The sequence below is a fragment of the Polypterus senegalus genome, chromosome 17 (assembly GCF_016835505.1).
Source record: "Polypterus senegalus isolate Bchr_013 chromosome 17, ASM1683550v1, whole genome shotgun sequence".
Classification (NCBI taxonomy): domain Eukaryota; kingdom Metazoa; phylum Chordata; class Cladistia; order Polypteriformes; family Polypteridae; genus Polypterus; species Polypterus senegalus.
The window spans coordinates 86,490,073-86,515,721 of record NC_053170.1 but is presented as its reverse complement, the minus strand read 5'-3'; the positions used below and the strand labels follow the sequence as shown (position 1 = coordinate 86,515,721).

General features: G+C 34.6%; 1 protein-coding gene and 1 non-coding gene across 2 annotated transcripts in view; both read left to right on the top strand.

Annotated features, from left to right (window-relative positions):
- The window catches only part of LOC120518247, a 177-nt gene extending 156 nt beyond the window's left edge, over positions 1 to 21 (top strand). Inside the window, exon 1 of the transcript XR_005631213.1 lies at positions 1 to 21. This exon is cut by the window's left edge and continues 156 nt beyond it. This is a non-coding gene — a non-coding RNA (small Cajal body-specific RNA 16).
- The window catches only part of LOC120517213 (syntaxin-binding protein 4-like), a 173,700-nt gene that overhangs the window by 70,825 nt on the left and 77,226 nt on the right, over positions 1 to 25,649 (top strand). The window contains exons 17-20 of the mRNA XM_039739381.1: positions 8,900 to 8,988; positions 16,474 to 16,570; positions 17,878 to 17,993; positions 19,627 to 19,710. Of these exons, the coding sequence (XP_039595315.1) occupies positions 8,900 to 8,988; positions 16,474 to 16,570; positions 17,878 to 17,993; positions 19,627 to 19,710 (386 nt within the window). The remainder of the gene's footprint in view (positions 1 to 8,899; positions 8,989 to 16,473; positions 16,571 to 17,877; positions 17,994 to 19,626; positions 19,711 to 25,649) is intronic.

Sequence of the window (25,649 nt, the reverse complement as noted above, 5' to 3'; positions counted from 1 at the left end):
TGTATAATGCTGCACACATTTTATATAAGTACATTTTATATATAGAATTGTGAATCGCATGCATTTAATACAGGAACTATAATTGGAAAGACAGTCTAAAGTTTATGATAATGCTTTTACTTCAATTGCTATCTCAGTTATAGTATCTTAAACATTTATATGAGACAGTTCCTCCTGTAAGAGTCATCATGGCATTCTTGCCATTCATTGGGGTCTGGTAGTTTAAAAGTTGGAATTTTAAAGCAGAGTTCAATTCTCACTACTGATGTGGTGTATGACCCTGAGGAAATCTCTTAACGTGTCTGTATCAATTTATAGATATATACATCTGTTATATAAACATTATTTGAAACATACATAGGTTTCTCTTTTAAAGGATTGTTCTTTCATCTCATTCTCAGTTTATAGAAACAGCAACACGTTTAGCTGATCAGACCAGAAATCACTAATCTCAAATTTATTTACTATTTTCATTGTTTTGGTGGGGTGTGGAATTCACAAGAATTTCCAAGATAAAATCTCTCTAGTTAATCCCATGTGTTTATCTAAGTCCCTTTTTTAATGAGATATACAGTCATGCCTTGTTTTACATAGTTTTTTACTCCAAAATTTAGTTTATTTGCAGGTTGCAACATTCTATAATGTTTAAGAAATGGTATTAGTATTTCTGAAAGCTCTTGAGTTACATTTAGCCTTTCCTCTATTGACTTTCATATGTTAAGTGGCATGGTCTATATATGCTCATTATTTTGAACAGCAAAGGGCAGATAGGACGATTGCTGGCTGTGAAAGTTTCATATACTTTCATCGAAGGATTGTTTGAAAGATGTTAAAGGAAGCTTTATGAAACCTAAAGGTGGTGGGTGAGTGTGTTTCACTGAAATACTAAATAAAATGATATAGAAGTAGAAGATGCATGATGTAACTTGTATTTAGTGCCCTTGAGTGCAGAGTTCTTTTGGAAAAGAATGCTAAACTGACTTACATCAGGCTGGAAAAGAAACACATGCCAGGTTCTAAGGTAGCTAAATATTTTATTTTATTTATTTATACTTATATTTTTATACTTTAACTTCTTCTTCTACTGAGTAGATATGACAATAAAGTTGAAGTCAGCAGAATAAACAGAAACATCTCAGGTACAAAAAAAATGCAGAAAACAAACAGAACTAAGAGTACAAATAAATGATTCAGTGTAAGCACTGCAGATATATGGTCTCAAGAGGTTTTTCCATCCTTTAGACCCAAGCTAACCTGCATTGCTGAGGAAAGGGCAGTAGATGGGTTTTTACTGAGGGCATAAGGGAGAAAACCGTCTGTCAGCCTTGTTCTAGCTGCTATGTTCTTGTAGCATCCCCCTGATGGTAGCAATATGAAAACTTCGTTTTGTGGGAGGATTGCGTTCTTAATAATGTTATGGGCCCTCCTCAGTACTCTGGTGTTATAGATGTCCTCTAGCGTAGTGAGTGCTGTTCCAATGATTTTTACGCTGATTTTACTACCAGCTATAGAGCCTTGCGGTCTCATGCTGTACTGTTCCCAAACCAGGCTGTAGGTTAGGATACTTCTCTCAATCGTGTATCTGTAGAAGTTGCTGAGGATAGTGCTTGGTATGTCAAACTTTCTTAGCCTTCTCAGAAAACACAAATGCTGCCATACTTTCCCTGCCAGGTCTGGTATCACCCTGCTTAGCTGGTATCACAGTATTAAATGCTGAGAAGTAATCGGTAAACAGCATTCAGGCATATCAGTCCTTGTTTTCTAGGTGTGTAAGGACTGTATATACAGTAATGTGCTAATTTCATCCACTTCCGACCTGTTTGGCATGTATGCAGACTTTAGGGTCTCCATTGTGTTGGGTATGAATGTCTGAATGTGGCTCATAATTCCGTTGAAGCGATTCATTACTATAGTAGTCAATGCAACAGGCTGATAGTCATTCAGACATTTAGCTTTGCTCTTTTTTAGCATTGGAATAATGGTGGTTGTTTTGTAGCAGGTGGAGATTGTAACTTGTATAAGGGAGAGGTAAATATGTCAGGCAGAACTTCAGCAAGGGTGGAAGAACGAGCGTGCACCTGCAGTGATGTTTTCCGAGCTGGCTGCCTTCTGGGAGTTTATCATCCTCAGAGAATTTTCCACTTCTGTGGATAATATTGTGAATGAACCCTTGCCCCCTCCCTGCCCATTGACTTGGTGTTGTGGGCCTCGAAGCAGGCATAGAATTCTTTGAGCTCATGTGGAAAGAAATGGCTGTCAGTGATCAATCTTCTACTTCTGCCTCTGTAGCCTGTGATGTTTCCCAATCTCTGCCACATACTTTGACTTTAAATGGTAGTGCAGTGACCATCCAGTTTAAGTCTGTATTTCATTTTGGCTTGTCTAATAGCTCTTTGTAGATCATATCTGGATATTTTTTACTCGCTGGAATTGTGGACCTCTGAATTAAACCATGGTTTATTGTTTTGATATGACCAGATGTGTTTGAGGGGCACAATAAAAATCCATGCAAGTGCTTATGTACATTTTGATCCTTCCACATAGGCTAAAATGTTGGAGGGCAATTGTTTGTAGGCGCTCGTCAGTTTCATGAGGGATTTTGCTTTTCATGGTCTCAAAGTCCCTTTCCTTCAAAAAGTAAGGGATGACTATATCAGATATACCACAAGTGGTGCGTATAGACCACATCTTCACTAAATGCTAAAACAACCATAATTGACTTGAACATTGTATTCTATGCTGTCACCAACAGTAAGTCACTCAGTGCAACACTCCTATTCTCTTTCTTTTTGTTGTCCTTCAGAAAGCAGACATAACCCAGAAAGCTGAAGTCAGAGCCACTAATTGTGCTGCATAGCAAAAGTTCTCCATTAGCCAGTTGCAGATCTGGCTGCCTTACCTGTATAACATGGCTTTCCTGAACAGCACCTCTCTTGCCTGACAGATAGGAGCTTAGACTCCTTCCCTGTAAGGGGATTCCTGTTTTGAACTATTTTTCAATTGTTAGATTGTAGTAATGTGCACGTTTGCTCCACACATGCATGTAACCTGATCCTGTTACTCCACTTTGGACATCTGTGTGATTCTCTCTACCCCCACCAAGCCTCTTATCCCATAGCCTACAGAGACTAAACCTGGTTGGGGGGCTGGGTGGGGGACTATGTGCTTTTCTGTGATCACCAAATATGGACCTTGGTCTAGAGGTGGATCCCAGAAAATCTATTCTTGTCCAGGCTTACTGAGAACCATCATAGGATTCTAATTTTTGGATCACTCTATGTCTGAACCCAACTTTGTACTAATTTGTGAGAAGTAACTCTATAATAGATATAAATGGCTACTGACAACCTAGGTTACAGTTTCATTGAGAGATACAATTGTAAAGTTAGATGAATGTACAGTTTTGCCTAATTTTCCATCTCCTTTTCATTTGATGACATGAAAATGACTAAACAGAAACAATTGTAAATCCTAAATGTTTAACTTTAAGATTCTTTTAGGAAAAGCATCAGTCATGTTTGACTACAGAGGACATTTTTGCTTCCACTAAATAGCTTCTTGTCCTCACTTTATGAATACTCTTTCTATCTTGCCTTTTGAATTGCACAGGTGAATCCGTATGTTGAATATATATTGACTGGATTGTGGTTTTTGCTGTAACCAGCTTGAACTTTCATTTGTTTCTGAGTCTGAAGTATTTTTTGTAATTAATTTTTTTTTTCTATTTTGTTAGAGTTTAACTGAGTCTAAGTTTGCATTGAATAATTAACAGATGCACTGACTAGCCTTAACACAGTCTGCTAAGGCAAGTGCTTTGCAACAGATTGCAAGGCTGTTCAGCAGAAGATTTGAAGACCTAATATATCCCTCTATCCAAGCTCCCTTCCATGCGGTATATCTATAACGAGATGTCTACAGGGCACACCTAACATTTGCTCATAACAATTGGATATAACAGTTGTTCTCTGTTTTTTTTTTTGTGTGAAAATGTGTGCAAATCTGAACATGTCTACTTTTTTAGAGATTGCAGACACTGACTGATGCTTCTTTGCTAACATTATTGTGTTCCAAGTATGATTAAACATGGTTATCCTCCATTTAAAATATCATCTTAAAGTGATTTATTCATTTTTATATTGGTTGCCTGCATAATAAATAAATAAATTTACAGTACTTGCCCACTCAGTGCTGCACTCACCATAGAGTGTCAATCATACCTATCTTTGCAGCCTTATAAAAACATCTTGCTACTTTGAGGCGTCGGCACAGACTTTTGTTTCTGTGGTTTAGTGTTCAATTATATACTCTGTTTTCATTTTGAGATTTGAAAAGAAATAAAATATTAGTATGGAAGAGATAATCATGTTGGCTTGCACGCAAATGATCAACTTCAAATTTACTTTCATAAAAAATTAATGATAGTCACACCTTTATACCTCTGAAGAAAGCATTAAAAATAAGCTGTGGGCTTATGTTGGCAAAAATTACTTTTTTCATATGTTGATATTTAAAAAGCATGTTTTTTGGAAATGTAATTCTGATATTTGATACATTGTTAATGGCATGTTCAGTACAGTTTAGCCCACTTCAAAATATTTTTATGTTTAAAAGTCAAGCAATAAACTTTATATAATGGCTTATAAAGCTGAATATTCTCAATCTTTCTTAAGCCAGTTCATATCTGAAGAGACTGAAGTCTGTGTCATTATGTTTCCATGTCCTCCCCATCTATGTAGGATTTTCTGTATTTTTCCCCCCCACATCTCAAGCCTATGAGTGTTCATAATAACTGTCAGTTTTTGTTTTCATGCTGTCCTTCACTACTAGCTCCATCAAGTTGAGAATGAGTCTAGTGATTGAGCCTGCCTTTTTATTAACTTGTTGATTTGGTGGGCTTCTCCTGAAGTGATGTACAAGCACAGTACACCACAGTGTAGGAAACTGCAGTGGCCACCACAGAGTGGTAGAACACATAAAGAATATCACTATCCACATTAAATGAGTGCTCTTGCCTAAGCAAAAAGAGTTTTGTCTGACTTTTCTTATATAGTTTCTCTCCGTAACAAACCATTCCAGATTGTCATGTGAAAGTCAATAATCAATTCCTTGGTTTTGTTGAGGGTAAGTTTCAGGCAATTCTTTCTGCATCAGGAAACAAAGTTCTTTGCCTGACTTATATATCATGTCTCGTTCCCCTTATCAATATGCCCTATTATTGCAAAATCATCAAAGAATTTCTGCAAGTGACATGACCTGGTATTAGAATGGATATGGTAATTTTGATCATTGTTTTAATCGTGCCTAGGTGTAATTGCCTGTTTATGGTCCCTTTATTTAGGAATACTTGAACCTTTTGTCTTCTTGTATGTATCTTTGGCTTCAGAAAGGGCATTACCAGACCACAGAGACTTAATTGCAAAAGTCCTTGCTAATTACTTTCCACTCAAATTTTACAATTCATTTAATCTGTGACTTATTATTTAACTTGGCAACTGGTATAGATATGAATATTAATACAGCAGATTGTCTTTTAAAGCTATTGCAGCTCCTAGCAAGCTAGAGGTAGCTGTCTTTATCTTTAAAATGTAGTGAGAAATGTCCAGGATAGGCTTTAAAAAGCGCACGGGTAACACACGAGAAAAGAATAAATAGGACAACATTACAGAGGTTGATATTTTTTTAAGAATGTGTGATTTATATATATATATATATATATATATATATATATATATATATATATATATATATATATATATATATATATATATATATATATATATACAATCACGGTTGCACATTTTGCATACTTGTGAAACTTGACATGGAAGTTTGGTTTTGCAAAAATTCACACTTTACATAATCAGGAATTAATTGAGGTGAAACAATCTTTGCCTTTTCCTGCTTTGCCATTTGTTTCTCAGCTGTAATTTATATTCCTACTCCATCTTCTGCTGTTGGCAAACAGCTGCCAGACGCCTACCTTTTACAAATTAATCCCACTGTCTATTATTTGGCCGATTCATTATTTCTAACCCCTATGTTTATTTATTTTGATTTGTGCACATATGTGTTTTTGTGTGAGTGTGACTCAGTTGTATTCTGCATGTGTGTCTTTTTATATTTGCTCTAGGTTTATGTTAAAGGTATGTGTACAGAATGCAAACCTAGGCTTGTACCAGTTTGCCAAGAGGTGAATTTGGAGAGTGTATTTAAATTTTATCAGCAGCAGTCTAGATATGTACTGTTGAGGATTAGATTAAAGCACAACATTAAAGGAAAGTAGGAATCTGGTTCGAAAAAATCTTAATCTTACTTACTTGTGATGGTCCTAGGTAGTATTTTTTTTCCCCCAACTGATCATTTCATTGCATCTTAATATCACTTTTAATGTAAACCCTACCCTAATTTTAACCATCTTTACACATCCTGTATTTCTTGGTTTGAGGATACTTAAATGCATTCACACAGAAAGAGTGCACAACCACTTGGCTAATGCATTGTATTTTGGAATATAAACAAAAGAACAAATGTGGACTAAAAAGATAGTGAACAAAAACAGAGCCTCTTTTAGAATAACCTTTCAGATTGCACAAATGCAATATTAAAAGGTCTAAGATATTTTTCCAAGTATGTAAAAATTGTCAAATGGTTTTAAATGAAACTGAAATGTCAGATTTATTCACAAGCTGTGCTTTGAAAGGCACCACAACAGGTGCAGAGAAATTACGAAAAGCTCCTGTCACACTAGTCCTCCCGCTAAGAGTGTAGCATACAGTTTTGCATTTCCATTGTGCGTTGTCTATAGCCAGGTTAACTCTGTCATGCTTGTAATGCTCATACTGCAGTTGTGATGCACACTTTTTTGGGGGGTAAATGTGTAATGTACATTAACATTTGTTTCTTTAGTCTGTTTTATACTTCTGTCTGAGACATGCCATAGAAAACTCAACCCTACACTTTACTGATGAGGCAATGTAGTGTGTACTCTATTTTTTTGTGAAACCAGCACTAATAATATCTATTCATAAATCATTCACCCATGTTAACACTGCTCATGCATTCAGTATGTCAGCTTTATAGAACTAGAAGGATTCTTTCCGTGGCTAGTCAGATTATACAGACTGTTATTATTACATTGTAAACAGCATGTGTTACATGTCAAACCAAAAGTGACAAAAAAAAAGAATTTGGAAATGTACAAAATTCAATTGTTCTGTTCAAGGTGAAACAATCAGAGATAGAGAAAAAAAAAAACTTTACACACCTTCTGTGGTCCTTCAAATACATACCTGGGAAGCTGTATGGATTGAAATTACCTGACTATTCAACCTTTACCAACTACTGTATACTTACATGCAATTGCTTCAGACATGTTTCTCTGTTGCTGCTAGAATGGCCAGGGAAGGCGATTGCATAAGTTCCACGAAACATGCCCAAAATATCCAAGACTTTATTAATTTATAACATATATTCTAAATGTTTCCTACTAATGACCATATCTGCCACATTTCCCATGTGTAATTCATCTTGAATGTCCCTGCAAGCATACAGGATTAAAGATTTAAGTTAAATTGGGGACACAATCCACACTGCCAGTAACCACAGTGAACTCACCCCTCTTCCCAAAAGATATTTTAGAAAGAATTTCAAAGCAAACTAAATTCAGTTTAGGTAATACAATTTCAAAGAAACAGTAAGGCGAGTCAGTATTATAATATCACAGTCCTTACTCGGAAGTTAAACATTTCTAAAATATGGTTCAAAGAAACCTCTGGAAAAGGCCCGTCAGTGCTAATAATATTAAAGAAAATGATCAACATCTTACATAGACAGACTAACTTTTAACTCTGAGTTAGGTGTATTCTCATCAGTTTCATTTGCTTGTCTTGAATTCATAGTTTTCTGTAAGAATAACACATACCATAATGAGTCAGTGTGTTACTGCATATCAAAAATATATATATATATATATATATATATATATATATATATATATATATATATATATATATATATATATATATATATATATATATATATATTTTAACTTAAATTACTCAGAGAAACATATGCAAAAGCACAGCTACAAAAAATATTTTTTGGCTTTTGTAAAGTTACAAAAGTAGCATATTGTCTGTTTAGGTGATAGTGTTATATTGAGAATTTAGTAACAAATACAAAATGAACAATTCAAAATGATTTTCAAATTACTTTTTCATAGCATTCTATGACTGTCTAGTTGAAAGACATAGGCCCAACCATTATAGTGGAGATAACATTCAAAGAAGCTGGAAGACAAAAATAAAAATTAATCTCCATTTTAGCATTGGGTTGCTTGAAAACTAAGCCCACTACAAAATAAAACCATTTTGTCAAGTTTCTGCCTTTGAATAAGTTCAGGTTTGAAAATGGTTTGTTTTTCAAAATAAGTATAGTGCACAAATATGTATCTAATAACAATTATTTGTTTTTGTGGGTTTGAGACTTCATCTGCTCTGCACTTTAAGGAGGGATGATGTTTTGGCAGAATGTTATACATAGAACATCTTATTGTGGCCTCAGTGTACTTTGGAACTCTACTACTCAGATCTGGATAAATCTGATTGTCTCTGTAAACTGTTCCATATGACAAAGTGCAGAAATGCCTAGCATAATTCCTGTGTTTGTTCAATTTTTGTTTTTGACTGTTAGACTCCTAGAGCTACAAGATACATTTTGAGCAGTATCAAGGCATGTCAGGTTCTAGCTGATACAGTATAGTGGGAAATACAGTGTTTGTAAAGGAAAACATATATAGAAGGCTCTGCCACACCGGCTGTGTTCAGATTGCAGACAGTAGGTAGGCAACCGTAATGCATTATTTATTCATATTGTTTTTGGAATTCTTTCATTTTCACAGCATCTGCTTATGGGACCAAGAGCTGCTCCTCCCATGGAGAGGCTACCATCAAAGCATCTGCTCGTCTAAAACTTCATAAGCTGCAGAAGGTCAGTAGTTGAGTTTTTATTTATTCTATCAGCCATCTTATGTCCTCATTCATCATCTTGAGTTGTTTTCACATTTCTAAGAAAGAAATACCTAATAACTCTTTCTTATATAGCACACTAGCAAAATACCCGCGTAGAAGTGTGTTAAAGAAGTAATGAAAAAGAAAAGGAAACATTTTGAAAATAACGTAACATGATTGTCAATGTAATTGTTTTGTCACTGTTGTGAGTGATGAGTGTTGCTGATATATATATATATATATATATATATATATAATAAAAATCTACATACACACACACATATATATATTTTGTATTTTTCTAAATTATTCCGGTTTCGCAGTACAGTATTCAACTGTATTTTTTTTTCCCATGCATGAGTGGATGTTAACATTTTCCACTGCAATTACTGCAGTAGACTGGTCATAAGCATTGTACATTGTACAAAAAAAATGTTTTAATGTGCACACAAGTATTAATACTGGTTTGCATGGCCTCATAAATTGATAGTTTTCAAGTGGGTGGCACTAATGAAGAGGAGGAATCACATTGCATGATAGATGCAGTCAAAATATTGAACCTTTTTATTGAACAAATTTTGCAAACAACTTCAACTATAATTTTGACAACATATTTTAAACCATCCAAAGAGGCATTTAGACTTACTAAAATATCCAGAGGTGCTTGTCAAAAGTTGTATTGCACTGAACATGTCTTGGAAAAGAAATAAATAGTACATATTATTTTGTAAACCAACTACACTTTCTGTTAACAATCTCTGTCCACTGACACATTAAAGTGACTTTTTAAACAACTTCACCATCATTAAACTGCATAATATTTAAACTAATAAATAATAAAATAATTAATAGGGCAACTTCCAGTAATAATACTATTACTTTAGGACTTCAAGCCTATGTGCATTATACAGTATTCACCAAATAAAAATAAAATAAAACAAGTGCAACTTGGTGATGACATCTTTACCAACTGAACCCTCATTAAGGCAAGTAGCATTAATATGGACCTTGCTTCAAGCTAAGCTATATACATAAATAATAAAACTGCAACTTGCATTTATAATACTACTAGCAAAATGCCCGCGCTTCACAGCGGCAAAGTACTGCCTTCAAACTTTTAACAATTCTATATATATATATATATATATATATATATATATATATATATATATATATATATATATATATATATATATATATATATATATATATATATATATATATATATACATACACACACTCTATTTGGAATTATTTAATAAGTATTCATGGACAAAATATAATTAACATCAGTTTGTGATTCAGATATTTTTTTAGGCCAGCAGAGAAGGCATGAATTCGCCAAGTCTTTAGCATCGAGGCTTTATACCCTGCGTCTTCTCATTAAAGTTGTATCTCGCGAATATCTTGTGCGATCTTGCGATATCCACTGCTTTATTTAATTTTAGTTTCTCTTGCACTTTCGCTGAGGGAGGGTTTCCGCAGTAGCTGCACTTATGAATATGCTGCTCCCTCGCAGTAAGAGGTCCTCAGGTGTATGTTCAGTGTAGAGAACTTTATGGCTGGTGTGACGAGGCTCCAGAAAACTGGATGTATGAATGGGTATCGCACAGGTTTAACTTAAATATTGTGTAAGTGTTGGGTTTGTGATCTGGTGGTCAGAGACATGAACACAGAATTCAATGGATGTTCTTCTGAGCGGGCTTTCTTTATTGCATGCGTGCTGTCTGTCTGACATATCAAACCCTCAGCTCCTATCCTTCCTTTTTCTTTCTCCATCTAACCAATCACCACATGATAAACGTCTTTGTGAAGTTAAAACTAGTTATAAACTTAGCCCACAGAGTGTTCAGAACTTTAAAAAAATCTTCATTATACATGTTTAATTATGCCATCCATTCAGGGTTGCGCCCATCCCAGCAAGCATTGTGTGTGAGGTAGGAGCAAATCCTGAACGCCAGAACGTTGTAGGGTGAATATGAGCAACCCATATACTAGCAGGGTCAATATAGCATAACAAAACCAGGCATGGTACACCCGAGACCCCCTTGCTGTGAGGCAGTAGTGCAGCCGCCATGCCACCACAAGATTAATATATGCTTTAATGCATTTCATCATGAAAATTATATCAAGTATTTATCTTAGCATTCTAAATGTTCAGGGAGCAGGAATATCATGAAGTGAATGTATTCTGTGCGGCGATCGCTGCTGGTGCCTCCTCAGTACAAGAGGAAGTCAGTTTAAGAAGCACGTACCAATTTAACATGGCTCAGGGAACACTTAACACAAAGCATTTAATGTGCTATATAACTTATTATGGGGTTTGAGAAAATCTAGTAAATGAAATATTCATTTTATGATGGTTTAGTTTATGATGTTCTACTTTAATGACACATTATGAGAATAAAGTCAACATGTCAACTTTATTTTAGTCATAAGCATCGAGATTAAAGTGGAAATGTCGAGAATAAAGTCAACATGTCATCACACTATTACACAGTATCTAGGTACATTACACTGTATTGAAAAAAAAAAATAAAACAAGTACAACTTGGCTTGCAGTATTATTCAGTAGTATAGAAACAGTATTCACAACTCTGAACATAATGTTCCACATCTGACCTTTTAAAACCAAATTATCTCCTGGCAACGGATGTGACTCCTTTTTTTCGGCAAAAGTTCTTCTGTGTCATCATGTTCAACTTTATCATTGGCTACAGCTTCAGTTCTCTGTCCATTTTCACCACGCAATACCTACACTACCGCATGTACTCCGTTGCATGCCTATTTAGCGGTGTAACAGTGAAAAAGAGCCCCCGTGCAACACCTACACTAACACATGTACTCTGTTGGATGTGATTAGTGGTATAGCAGTGAAAAAGGTCCCTCCTTGAACAGTTTCCCGCTGCGGCACGTTCCCAATGTTGTTTAGGCAATTTAAACCAGTGTTGTGGTATAACAAAAATCCATATCATAATAAAAATAAAAAATGGTTTTCGGTATGAACCGGTGCACCGCCCAGCACTAATATAAACATAGACAACTGACAAAGTAAAGGTTTCATTCACATGATTTATTTTAATAGCACATTGGTCCCCCTTGAACAGCTAGGTCCGCTTTTATTCCCTTTGGCATACATTTTACAAAAGTCTAATTCTGTATTGGAGATAGGACACCATGCTACATTAAGAAATTGCAACATTTAATGTTTTAAAGATGATGGTACAAAATATCTTAGTCAGTGCTCCAGGATATACTGTATTCTTCCACTTGTTCACAGCAAGGGTAAAGGATGACACGTCTGAGCTGATAGATTTTTCTACCTAACAATAGACCAGTGATTGCGATTTTTTTAACAAAAAAGTGTAATTACAGGTTTATGTAATACAACATAAAAACAGTTTAATAACTCATCTTAATAAAAAGTCTTGTTTCTACCTTAGACTGCTTTTAGCATTCGAGTGATTACATATTACTTGTTGGGTTTGCTTGCATCGCAAATCATTTTGCAAATATGTTGATCAAAGAGCGTTTTATCCACAGTTTTTCTGAACTAATTTCTTTTGCTCTGACTTCTAAGCCACCTCACCTTAACCACAGTTCTGCTTGTTACATGAGGAAGATGAGGACACTTTGATATTAATACTCTGCCAACCATGCCTCAGTAGTATTGTCCTTCTCAAAATCCACAATTTCTCTCATTTGTGCTGTTGCAGCCACCAATAATGACCAATGGGAGCATACAGTATTTTCATAAATGATTGAAAGAGTATTTGGATTTCTTTTTTTTTTTTTATTATTTCCTTAACCATAATTTCAGTATAATTTGCATGCCTTATTTATTCCTGTTATTGATCCTAAGATTAAATGATACTCTACAATAACAGTAACTTTATTTGTATATACTGTATTACAATTCACATTAAAACATTACCCCTAGATACAAAAAAGCATACACCTCATTACATTTACATATTTATAGTACAAGCATTAGGTTTCTGCAGAAAAACATAAAAACAAATCGGCATGATGAGATTTCCTAAGGGAAAAACCAACCTTCTTTGAACCCAAATGTCTTTTCATAAGTGGACATCAGAATAACATATGTCAGCTGGTTATTCTTCTGTGACCTGGACAAACAAACGGTGCACAGAGAAAATTGTTCAACATTATGAAGGCAACAGAGGAAAGCAACAAAGCAGATCTGATGAAAATATTCTGACAGGAAAGAAAAACAATGAAAATACAGGCCAAGGGAACAAAAATAAGACTCTACCAGTGAATTTATTGAAAGTGAAATGCCAATTTATTAAAAACGAGTTTAATTGTACAATAGCCATTACTTCTGTTTTCAATTGCATTTTTGCATTTATGAACCTCTGTTCACTGGATATGCCTTACATCCCTCTTTCTATGTGCTACCTGTTACCTTTCTTCACATGCCACTCCCGCCCACTTAGGAACGATGGGTAACATTACAACTATGCAAGAGCATGGGTTCCACGTGGATGTCTTATCACTTTATATGTAGAAAGAGTGCAAAAGATAAACAAGCAAACAAGATAGGACCCTATGCTTTAAATTATGTTATTGTTTTACAAGGTAGAATAAAACAAGATTTTACTTTTGATATATTACTAGCTCAGGCTTGTTTACTTCTTTCAGGATTATGCTACTATTTTTAGAAAGCATTTCACAGATGTACAATCTATGTAGAAGGTACTGCACTTGGCAGTTACTGCTGCTTTAAAAAAGTAAATTGTACAGTGAACCCTCGTTTATCACGGTTAATCCGTTCCAGACTCTACCGTGATAAACGAATTTTCGCGAAGTAGGATTCTTTATTTATAAATCGAATATTTTCGCAGTTAGAGTATAGAAAACCTGTTTACGACCTTCTAAATACGTTTTATAACATTATTAGAGCCCTCTAGACATGAAATAACACCCTTTAGTCACCATTACACTCGTATTACCCAAAATATTAGACAAAATCAGAGAAAATAAGACATATTAGACGTTACAAATATCATATTACTAGGCTCACTCGCCTTTTAAGGTGACCGAATCTTATCCTCAATTTTTGTGTGCTCCATGTGTACATCAGGCATGTAAGTGTAGGAAATGAGAACATCAAAGTGCCCATTCATAACATCTCCCGAAAACCTAGGTTATTTTTTATCCCCTCAAGTGCCTGTCCAAAGTCGTACAATGTCAGCCTGTCAATCTGTACCGCTAAAGACGGAGTTTCATGGACTAAATTAAGCTATAGATGAGAATAAGCAAGCACCATCTCCCCTGATATTTACTACACGGTGAGGCATTTGTACTCCATCAACATTTATTATTTCCAGAGACATAATTTTGTCTATTTTTCCAGCGCATCGCGCACAAAAGCAAGGGAACAATGGAAGCACCAGAACTCTGCTCACATCGCGTCGCTTCGCTTCATACCTCAAGCCGCAAGTAGTAAGTCTGTAATAAGCGGAATACCGTTACGCTTTGCACTCACGGGACGGAAGGACAATCCCGAACGCTTTTATATAGTAGATTATGGTACTGTACATTTAATTGCAAACAAACACACACAGTTCTTACACACAACCACTAACCTATGAAGGCACGACCTCTGTAGGAGAGTCTTCAGAGGTGGTGCAGTATCTTCAGCAGGTGCGTTGTTGTCTTCTTCCGCTGAAGGAGTACTAGGAGTAGGCAGTGGGTGTCTGGGTGCGCGGCTGAAGAACATCGTGATAGGCAGTTGCTGGCGTTGTCTTTTCATATGCGTGAGGAGGCTTTTGTAGGGTATTGCCGTCTTTAATCATATCCAAGAGTTTCACCTTCTCCTGGATAGTAAGCATCTCCCTCCGGCGCTTAGTTTTATTGTCAGAAGGCTTAGAAAAATCAGCACGTTTAGGAGCCATCGTAGGGCTTAGATAAAAGTTCTCAGAAAGCGCATGCGTACTGACGTAAGCGTGTATGGGGAAAAAAATCGCGATAGAGTGAAGCCGCGAAAGTCGAAGCGTGATATAGCGAGGGATCACTGTATTTAGTAGCTAGTTGTATAGATGTTAGACATTTCCACAATCAACATCAATGAAACCTGGTCTTTTTCTTTTCAGACAGAACATGATTGTATACTTCTAAGGGGAAGACAAAGTGTATTCAGTGGTTTGCATTAGGACGTGAATGGCAGTAAAATATAATAAATATGGGTTATTATGGTTTTTTTTATTTCTTAAAACATGTAGCCGAAATGTACAAAAGGTCATTTGTAATGTGAAAATTACAACTAATTTTGTTTTCTTGTTGGTGAATATATTTAGGAATGTAGTGAAGTTATGTGAACTACATAGTGAAGTTCTCTGCCTCATGGAATGCATTACGGTACTGTCTCAGGGGACATTACTCTTATTTTTTTAAACAATTCTGAACTTTCAAGTGTTTGGTTAAGCTTCTCTGGTTTGTTATATCTTCTTCAGTGTCTGTAGGTCTGTTACTTTTTCTACTCTTTGGCGAATTTCCATTCTCATGTAGGTTTTTGCAAAAGCAGATTTCCTCTGTTTCTTGCTGTGGAATTTACATTAGTGTCACTGCTTTTCTGTGTTGCTTTCTGAAACTGTTACTGTTTCTTTCACTTCATATGTTACATGATTCATTGTCTTGCTATTCTGTTGGTTTCACTTCCAAAAGTACATTATTTCATATATTGTCTGGTACTTCAGCAGTCAATTCAGGCAACATCCAACACAACCCAGCTATCAATAATGTGTCTACCCATTTCAGTGCTATTATAATAGTATACTTTTTAAATTATACTAGTTAATGAACTGCCTTGTAAACTGCTTTGCAGTATCTCTAATGGTGAAAATTATTTGAGTAAAATTAATCCTTTTGGCCCTTTCTGTGACTACCACAAACTTGAAGCCTGGTTGTATTTGCCTTAAATACACCAGCAGCCTTGGTAATTGTGGTATTCAGTATTGATAGAGGTTTTAATCAAGTTTCCACACTGAGCAGCAATATTATCTGACATTTCAAGTTTCCACAGTGAACAACACATACTATCTGACATTATAGCCTAATGTAATAGACACATCAATTGATCATTTAGTATGGCATTATGATGTTGTAAATGAAGTGTTACTAGCTATAAAATGCACACCAGTTTCTACATGTGAAGGAAGAAGTAACTGGTCACTACCTATATTGTTTTCACATAAATCAAATCGTTTAGCTGGAAAAAAAGTCTTTTCAAGCTTGATTCAGATTATCTTTACGTGAAAGTAGCTGTGAAATGTGATGAACAATTTCTTCTTTGTTTATATTAATGTTGGTATAATCAGTAGGGTTAAAAATGGGCATGATTTAAAGTTTTTTTTTTCTTTTTCTTTTCTCATAGGACTTTGATCATTTTTTTGTCTGCTGTTGTCGTCTTAGTGATGTTTAAAATGTCTCTTTTCTTAAGGCTTTGAAGTATCTTGGCATAAATCCCACTGAAGAGCAGCAGAGGACACTCCGGAAGCAGCTGAAGACAGATTCTAAAGGGACTGTATCTTACTCAGGTAATAGGGCACACTTAGGAATGTTTTCCTGTGCATTGTCTTTGTGCCTTGTGGTGCTACATAAATGTACACTACATCTGGAAATATTTTGCTCAAGTCATTGGCCTTTGCTTTGCTCAGCAGTTTCTCATCTTAATCTTCATACTACCTCTTTCTGATGTACAGAAATGATTTTCATATTCTGTAGTTAGGTAGTCAATCAGGCATGCAAATATTATCAAAATAAGTGTCACAAAATCAATAATAGTGTTTATTTGAAAACTGGATAATTTTATTACATTGAAAAATTGCAATGTATGAAATTGATGCTGTCAATAAAACTGCAAGTAAAAGTTTTTTTTCTTCAACATCATGTTGAAGAAGCATATTTATATTGAATGTAATTTTGGAAACCAAAGGAACGAAATAAGATGTTAAACAGGAAGGAAGTCCAACAGAGCAAACTTTATAAATCTGAATGGTTTAACATGGGAATATCTAGAAGAACGTGGAAAACTTTCTATACTACATTCCTGCTCCAACTGATTCCTTTTATAATTGTTACTGGAAGACTAGATGAAGACCTGTCTGCTTTCTTAATTAACCTCATGTGAGGTAGAATTCCCATTTGGAGCCTGGCTGTCTTTTGGCCTTGAAACCCCTGCAGACTTTGCTATTGTTTCCAGTTTAACTGGAGTTTTTTGTGTTTGTTTTTCTGTCTTCCTGGCCATCTGACCTTATCACTGGACTCCTCTTTAAAGACTTGCATCCTTTTATTGTATATATGGATGCTACATTTCTACTTGATATTTATCTGTTTTTTTTAAGATCATATAGATTTGTTTTTTCTTTGTTACTTATTCTTTAATATTATTCCCTAATCTTATTTGTTTTTCTTTTCTTGTAACATTCTCTTTGACATTTTGCAAAGCACTTTGAGCTACACTGTTTTTATGAAAATGTGCTATATAAATAAATGTTATTGTTGTTGTTCTTGGCTTTGTAAACTAGCATTTGCATCGACATAGTCCTGGGGCTTTACTGATTTGTTTTTGATTTTGAGGTAATACTTTAATTAACCTCTGGAAAGCTTATGTATTTTGCAGTATACAGTATTGATCCTGCCTCGTTGTAGGCAGCTAACCATGCAGAGTTCTCTACATCCAGTGTAACAAAACTAAGACTTCCATTTCAAGGGAAAGCATCACTTATATTGCATTACTTTGTTTTTTCTTATTATTGTTTAGTTTAATTTGTTTATTGATTTTAATTTTGACTATGAGCCAGAACATGACACTTATCTTGAAACCTCTGTATTTTGTTGACAGATTTTGTTCAGATTGCCACAGATCTGTTTAAGTTGCAGGTTGATGAATTTGGAATTGGACAAGGGCTTTTAACTGCGGGTCTTACAGATATTTTGGAACCAATAGATGAAAGTAAGGTAATTATTTCTCTGCTTTGAATTTTTTGAATTTTGGATTGCAAAATGTTTTGTACATTATATACAGTATGTCCATTAAATATTAATTCATGTTTTACTAGTGTTTCAGAATTTATTACACTAAATTGCTACTAACAATTCTCAAAATATTAGTCACTTGAAATTTTCATAGTCACTAATTCAAGCATTATTATATATAGTTGTTTTGGTGGACACCATCACAATTTCTTGAAACAGTAATTACCATTAAAAAGTTATGTTGCTTAAAACAGCATCATACAAATAGGCATGATTGCTATTACAATTAGCTAGCATGATTCGTCGTTCCAACACGAAGATAGTAATATATTTGTCACAGTAAGGTGTATCCTTTCATAATTGTATTAGAATAAAATAGTAGAACTCTCTCTTTCTATAAAGTGAGTATGGGCAGTAAAAAAATTCCCTGCCTCACCTAATATTAATATCCATCTTTTTCAGATTATTTACATTTAGAACACAATTGTGCATGAATACTATGAAAACATGAACTAAATATTCATAACAATTTTTTAATACATTCATTTTTGGATTCTTCTGTTGTTCTTTATTGAACTAAGTACTGGTGTCCATAAATGATTGTGGATCAAAACCCAGTTTTCATTCTGTTTTTTCCCAAAATTATATTTTCTGTGTAACAGTGTTTTTTTTATACTTAAATCTATATTGTTAATCTTTGTTGGATCATTAGTTGCTGACTGTACAATCTTTACAAAAAATAAAAAATGTTTTCTCATTTTTTCCGCTTATTCAGATTACGGCTTTTTCAGGAAAAAAAATTAAAGCTGGAAATTTTCGAGATCCTATTTAATGAGTTATTTTGAATATAAAATATAAAAACCCACCAGCAAAACAGTATAAACCAACATTAACCCAGCACTAAAATTGTTTTCAAAAGCACTTCAAACTTCCCTTTTCTGCTATGGTGCATATTTATATGACATACTACACAAGTTAATACTAGCATTGTCACTGACTTTTTATACTGAATGATGAATGATTCACATTTTCACATTTTATTAAATTCTACAGAATTATATTTTATCTTATACTTGTCATACTGGTAAAGTTATAGAGAGAAAGCTTTGATTTATTTACTCTCACAAATGTATACTCATCCTTTTCTGCTGGAAGTAAAGATTGCATGAAAGCATGTACTTTTTATTTTAATAGTTTTGTTGTTTGCTGCAAATTTTGTTCATTATTAAAGTATTCAAAGAAATTGATTATATCTTGCGCCATTAACGGCTAATATCTTAAGTGCACAACCTTTTTACCTGCATAAGTATGTTTCTATTTATCCTTTCACCCTCGGAAAGGGTTTCTCTCTTCTAAACACATACTTTAGCATTTAAGCATATTACAATTTTCAAATCGAATAAATAATCTCACACTTTTACAGGCAGATAGGAAGTGATGTTGAATTAATATAGTTAATGTAATATGAAAACCACTAATTTTAAATAATCAGTCTGATGGATGGCTGAAGTATTTTGGGATAAACCTATACAGTAAGTAATAATAATCAAAAGCCGCATGTACAATACAGAATTATTTTACTGCCAGTTAATTAATATATATGCTTTTGTTGCAGTGTATTTGTTTGGATTCTGGAGAACTTGTAGAAACAGAGCAACTACTTCAAATGGCAGCTTTACAGGAGGTGAAGCAGCTACAGGTGATGTTTGGTTTATGCTAGTATACTCATCTCTTGATGGAGTACAGTCAGACTGATGATTTTAGCTGGAATAAGCTGTCGATTTCAGAATTTCTTTGCACAGTGGATATATATTAGTATACATACAGTACAGACCAAAAGTTTGGACACACCTCCTCATTCAATGTGTTTTCTTTATTTTATATATATATATATATATATATATATATATATATATATATATATATATATATATATATATATATATATATATATATATATATATATATATATATATATATATATATATATATATATATATATATATATATATATATATATATATATATATATATATATATATATATATATATATATATATATATATATATATATATATAAAAGAGTAATAGAGAGTAGCGCTTGTCTCAAAAAGTCCCTTAAAATATTAATTATGAACCAATTAAAATAAGAGGAAAATTCGGATGCATAGGAGTCACTTTCCTTCATTGTTATGAAGAAAGGGAAGCAGTTGCTATATGCCAGCCATGATGACTGTTTAAAAGTATTAGCAGACAATAGCAATAAGTCAAGCACTTCATCACTGAGTTGTCACTGTTCATATACTACTGTCATAGAAAAAACTGAACTGTTATTTGTAACAAATGCAAAAGTAACAACTTAGAAATGGATGGCTGGACCATATGGCACAGACACTGCTGAATTTACGCAGCACTTGATTAAGGCATACAGTAGAAGCATGCATTCCTATGGGAGTTGTGGGACCCAGCTTAATTCTTTGTGGCTTGTGGGGTAATTTTAGCACAGAGATTAAGCATTTGAGCACAGAGAATTTGAACATAGAGATGTTGATTTTATGCTAAAGTATAGGCAAGTGAGGAAAGAACCTTTTAGAGTGTGAGTGGGTGGATGATAAAAAAATCAGTCCCCAGCATGTCTCCACACTGTGTGTGACTCTGGAAATGCACTGACTAGACCTAAATATCAAACACTGTTATGAAGCTATACTGTTACAGATGAAGAAACGATATATGTGATGCCATGAGCATGAAAGAGTAAAGGTCTATATTATGATCTGGTCACTGCTCAGTGTTTTAACAAAATACCCGGACCTTGGCATTTCCTACATTTAGGATTTTTTGGGAAGGCCCATTTCATATGGTTTATTTTTCTTTTGCATGCTGTTTGACACAAGGTGGTGCATGTGTGCTTATTCTGTCTTAATCTGGCCATTCAGGAGCTTTCATTGTGTTTGTTGAAAATATGATATTCATTCCATGAGCCATCTGCATTCTATTGTGCAATTTATTTTTAATTAGCCTTTGAACAAATGTCCATTATTTTGTGAGTATGTTTTATTTTTCAGTTTGCTTTCAAAACTGGAAAGTACAATATGCAGCATGTTTTACAGAATTTTAAGTAAATTCTAATTACTGGCTGTGCTCTTATGAGTTAAGTCACTTTTCGCAACTGAGTAAGTACAAAAAGAATAGCATGTAGCAGTTGTTTTTCCTCTGGTACACCAGCCTGTGCTGCAGCAAGTGTAGACGTGCAGGAAAGCATGAACCCTTGCAGGGATTGCAGAGAAAAAAAGGGATAATCGGATGCAGACATATGTGGACTTCAAAAGCTGTTTAGATGGTTTGTGTTTTGTGAGGGTCTTGTGTGTGACCACGTAGAAGTTGAATGCTCAACGATATAACTGTTTTATGAATCAATTGGATTAACCACTTAGCCACTGTCTTGGAAATCTTTTACTTTTTACATTGTTTCTGTCACACCAAGACTTAGAAATTACTCATGCATAATATTACCAAAAGTCAGGAAGTGTAGCTAATAAGTAGTGGATTAAAGAAAGCAGTAAACATTAACAAGAGGCAAACACGCATGTAATAGCAAAATCAGTTCATTGTCTTTTAGATGAGTGGCTCCTACAAATGCTGAAACAATTTTATCTAAGGATACTGTATTTCAGGTGATCTAGGGATAAGGCATGTTGTCATTTTGGAAGTATTTATGGAGTCACATTTTCATGAAGGAAGTCCTGCATCCCTTCTTTACCACTTCATAGAGGTCTGTCCTGCTGCTGCCAGACTCAATTTATATTGTCATTGTTGTCAGTTTTTTTTCATTTCATAACCAGATTACAAGAGTTCTTTATAGCCTTGGACTCTGCTCAGGTGAATGTACTTCTAAGAAAGTAAAGTGCACTGTCAAAACATTAGGTGCACTGAGTGAAGTTTTAGTTTTCGCTGTTTGTTCAATTTAGGATATGGTCTTAGCCACTTGAACAGTTCAAGATGACTGTTGTAAGTCTTTCATACGCATTTTATTTAGTAATAGGGTGTTTTACTGTGTTAGCTGTTTTAGATGCAAAGAGCAATCATGCAAAATGACACCTTTTATTGACTAACTGAACAGATTTCAATATGCAAAATTTCAAGGCAGGTAAGCCCCCCTTTTCAAGCAAGCAAGAAGAAATTTGTAAAATAATAAAATTCAGCTTCTGTGATTAAGTTTAAACAATATTTTTTTTAACACTTTAAGAACTCAATAATTAACAAACAAATGATGTATGAATTTCTATTTTCTTTTTCTGTAATCAAATTAATACAGTCCACAGTAGACAAGGCTTTTTGAAACTATAGGAAATGACATATTAAACATAAAAACTAGTACCCTGGAATGGTATTTAATCCATGCCAAGTCTAAAAGTCCATGCATGCTGGGATACTATACTGTAGAATATATCTTAACCAGTGCAAGGTTGCAGTATGAACATTGAATGGTGGGAAAACCTGCTCTCTTTTCTTCAAGCAGCAATTGCCCCATAGACTGGAAGGTCTCTGAAACAACAGCCATTTATTGATGAAAAGATGTTCTAGACATTGGGACATGAACAATTATTAAAAGAAGCTTAACTAAAGACAGATTTCCTTCAGTTACAGCTTTTTTTGCATTATCCACATTATCTATACCATAGTCTAGGAAGATAAAGATAACATACGTTATTTACCATTTGTACAGGTACATAGAAATTGTTATGCAGGGAATTACGCAGCCAGTTCATTACATGCAAAATATACAAAACAATCATCAGCAAAATATACTTAGACAACATAGAACATTTGTATTTGTACAATAGATTTGTATATGATCAGTAGTAACATAATCCAGAGTTATAAAAAAAAAAATAATAATATAGTACTTTTTGAAAGTAAAATGATTGTGGTTGTGGTTTACCAAAGTATGCTACATGATCTCCAAGATTCTTATTCACTTATTTGGCTGGTTGGGCTAGTAGCTCTTGCTATCCCCAGACTGTAAGTCTTTAGCAACTAGTTAAGGTTGCAGAGAGAAAAAGAAACTATTGTTAAAACTGTTCTTGTGGGTTGTATAAGGTGTATAGGTCTCTGACACCTGTGATTATATTTGGTGTCACATCAAATAAAGAGGCTGTATTCAGCTGGGTGAGAGTCCCTGATAATGGAGTTTTTTTTTTTTTTTTTTTTTTTTTTTATTTAATTTTTTTTTTTTTTTAACTCCAGCAAGACGAAAGAGATTCCACAGTGGTGAGACTTGTGCCTGTATCTGTTCTGCCATTTTTCTAGTTCTCTATAGGTCCAATTTTCTTTTAAGTAGGTTTTGCAGACCATAGAGTGTGATACGTTTAGTTAGACTCTTAACTCAGTCCATGATAGAAGTGAATTGGGTCTGTTTTCTCAGGCTGGCCTTTGTTAGGTGATGTTGCTCTTGTACTCCTTTAATCTGAGCTGTGTTATTTGCTGACCATTTTAGATAGTAATAAATGTATACACCCTCTACATATAGTAGTTAACATGTGCTACCTCAGTGCCTTTGATGTAAATAGTCTGTAGTTAAATTTAGTTATTTTGTGAGACAAGGTTGTTTTCATTACCATAAAGTGATAGATCACTGATCAGCTGCTCATATGTGAATTAGTCATTACTACCAATGGCAGTGGTGCCATCTGAAAATTTGCAGGAAAATTACCATTTTAGCCGTTGAATGTTGTTTTTTTTGGACTGAAGTCGTAGAATAACAATAGCCTGCCATGTCCCCACTCGTCTTCACAGTAAAATGGTGATGCACTTTGTAAAATAGCTCTGAGAGGAAATAGCAACTGTAGAGGACTAGCCATGCCATTGCTATTGAACCTACCTTTTAGTGGTCAAATTGAGGCTTATTCAGTTGTAATCTTTTATACGTTTTGTAATTTTTTGAGGTTTAGATGCATGAATTGTAAATTGTTTTGTTATATTTCCTTTATTGTTATTACTATATGTTAAGCTAAATAGCATGGCTGAACCAGAACATTGTTAGCTCAAGAAATGGGTTTTAGTACTGTTGATACTAAAACTGCAAAAGTTTCCACTCCCATGTTAGTCATTGAAACAAATTTTTAAGTTATGTGTAATGGATGAATTTCCTTTTTCATTTGCCCTTTTTATTAATGCTTATAAATCAGCATTTTTTATGTTAATATCCGCCACTCACATTTGGTATTGGCAAAAATAAGTTGCTTGTGATTTATCTGTTCCGCACGTTGTACTTGTTGTGGTGCTTTGTGTCTGCATCGTTAACTACTATACAGTATTACAGATGATGCAGATGGCTTTCCCCCTGCATAATCCCTTTATAATGCGAATTAAATCAAATTATTGTGTATTGTCATATGTGTACATGTACAATGAAATTCTTACTTGCCTAACTTCTCAGAGCAGTGTAAATAATGCAATATCAACAAAAAAGTAACCCCAAACCCTGACAAAAGGTGTCATATACAGTGTTTATGTTACAATATTTCTTGTTATTATTGGTAGTAACCTTACAATGTGTTGCTGGAAACTGCCCCAGAATCTACAGGCATAAGTGTCAGGGGTCCTGTACTGTTGGCCTGAAGGAAGGAAAAGTGACTGAGGATGGTCACTGAGGTCTTTAACACTAGAATCCTTGAAGCCTACAAAAAAAACTTGTAATCCTGCGCCACCTCAAATTCCTTTGCACCTCTCCATTAGTGTCTTTTGTTTTGCAAATGTGTTGATTAGCACAAGCATCGAGCAGACTGCTATATAACCGCGGGTGCTCAAGTTGGACAAAAAGTTCTCCCAGCTCAAGTCTGTTTATCTGGGTGTGAGGTGCCTGGAGTTGTATAGGGTAAATTTCATATGTGTTCCATATCTACAGCGATCTGGGTAAATGTAGGATGACAGGAAAAGCGAGGCAAGTAATGTTGAACACATACCTTAAACCTTTTTGGACTGGTGCGAAGGAACTTAAGGTGGCCTGGGATTGAGTTTTTTCATAGGGTTCAGGAATTCTATTTTTAATAATTCTGTCTGCCTTTTTAAATCGGTGTGTTTTAAATGTGCTGAACAGAAGGCAACTGGAAGCCAGTAATACTTTTAACATTGCCAGTAATGCCACTTTCACCACCTTCTGCATTACTTTATGACCCTGTGATTTAGCCAGCAAGGATGAGAGACTACTGTGCACCTTCAGAAGGCCCTATAAGAATAACCCATTTTTTGATAAATGCCAGAATACAAGAAAATTGACAAAATTTCTTTAAAAGTAACATTAGTCATCAAAAACAAATTATACTAAGACATTTTCCCTTCAGTAAATACTGTTTAATACCCGAATACCAGAATTTTCATGAAAGTGGTTGTTCATAATTTGGGGGAAGCCTGTAATCCCCTTACTGCAAGGTAGAAACAAATGTATCCAGTGCACAGCTAACAAATGATGATAACAAAATTTACTTTTGTAAAACATCTTCCTATGCTGTTAACTTATTACTTTGATTTACTTGTATGTGAGTGCAAGTGCAATGGATGACTTCCTCCAAGCTGCGTGATTTGGGAATTGAAGTAGGTAATTTTAACAAACTTCTCATATTAAAGAAAGCTGACAAA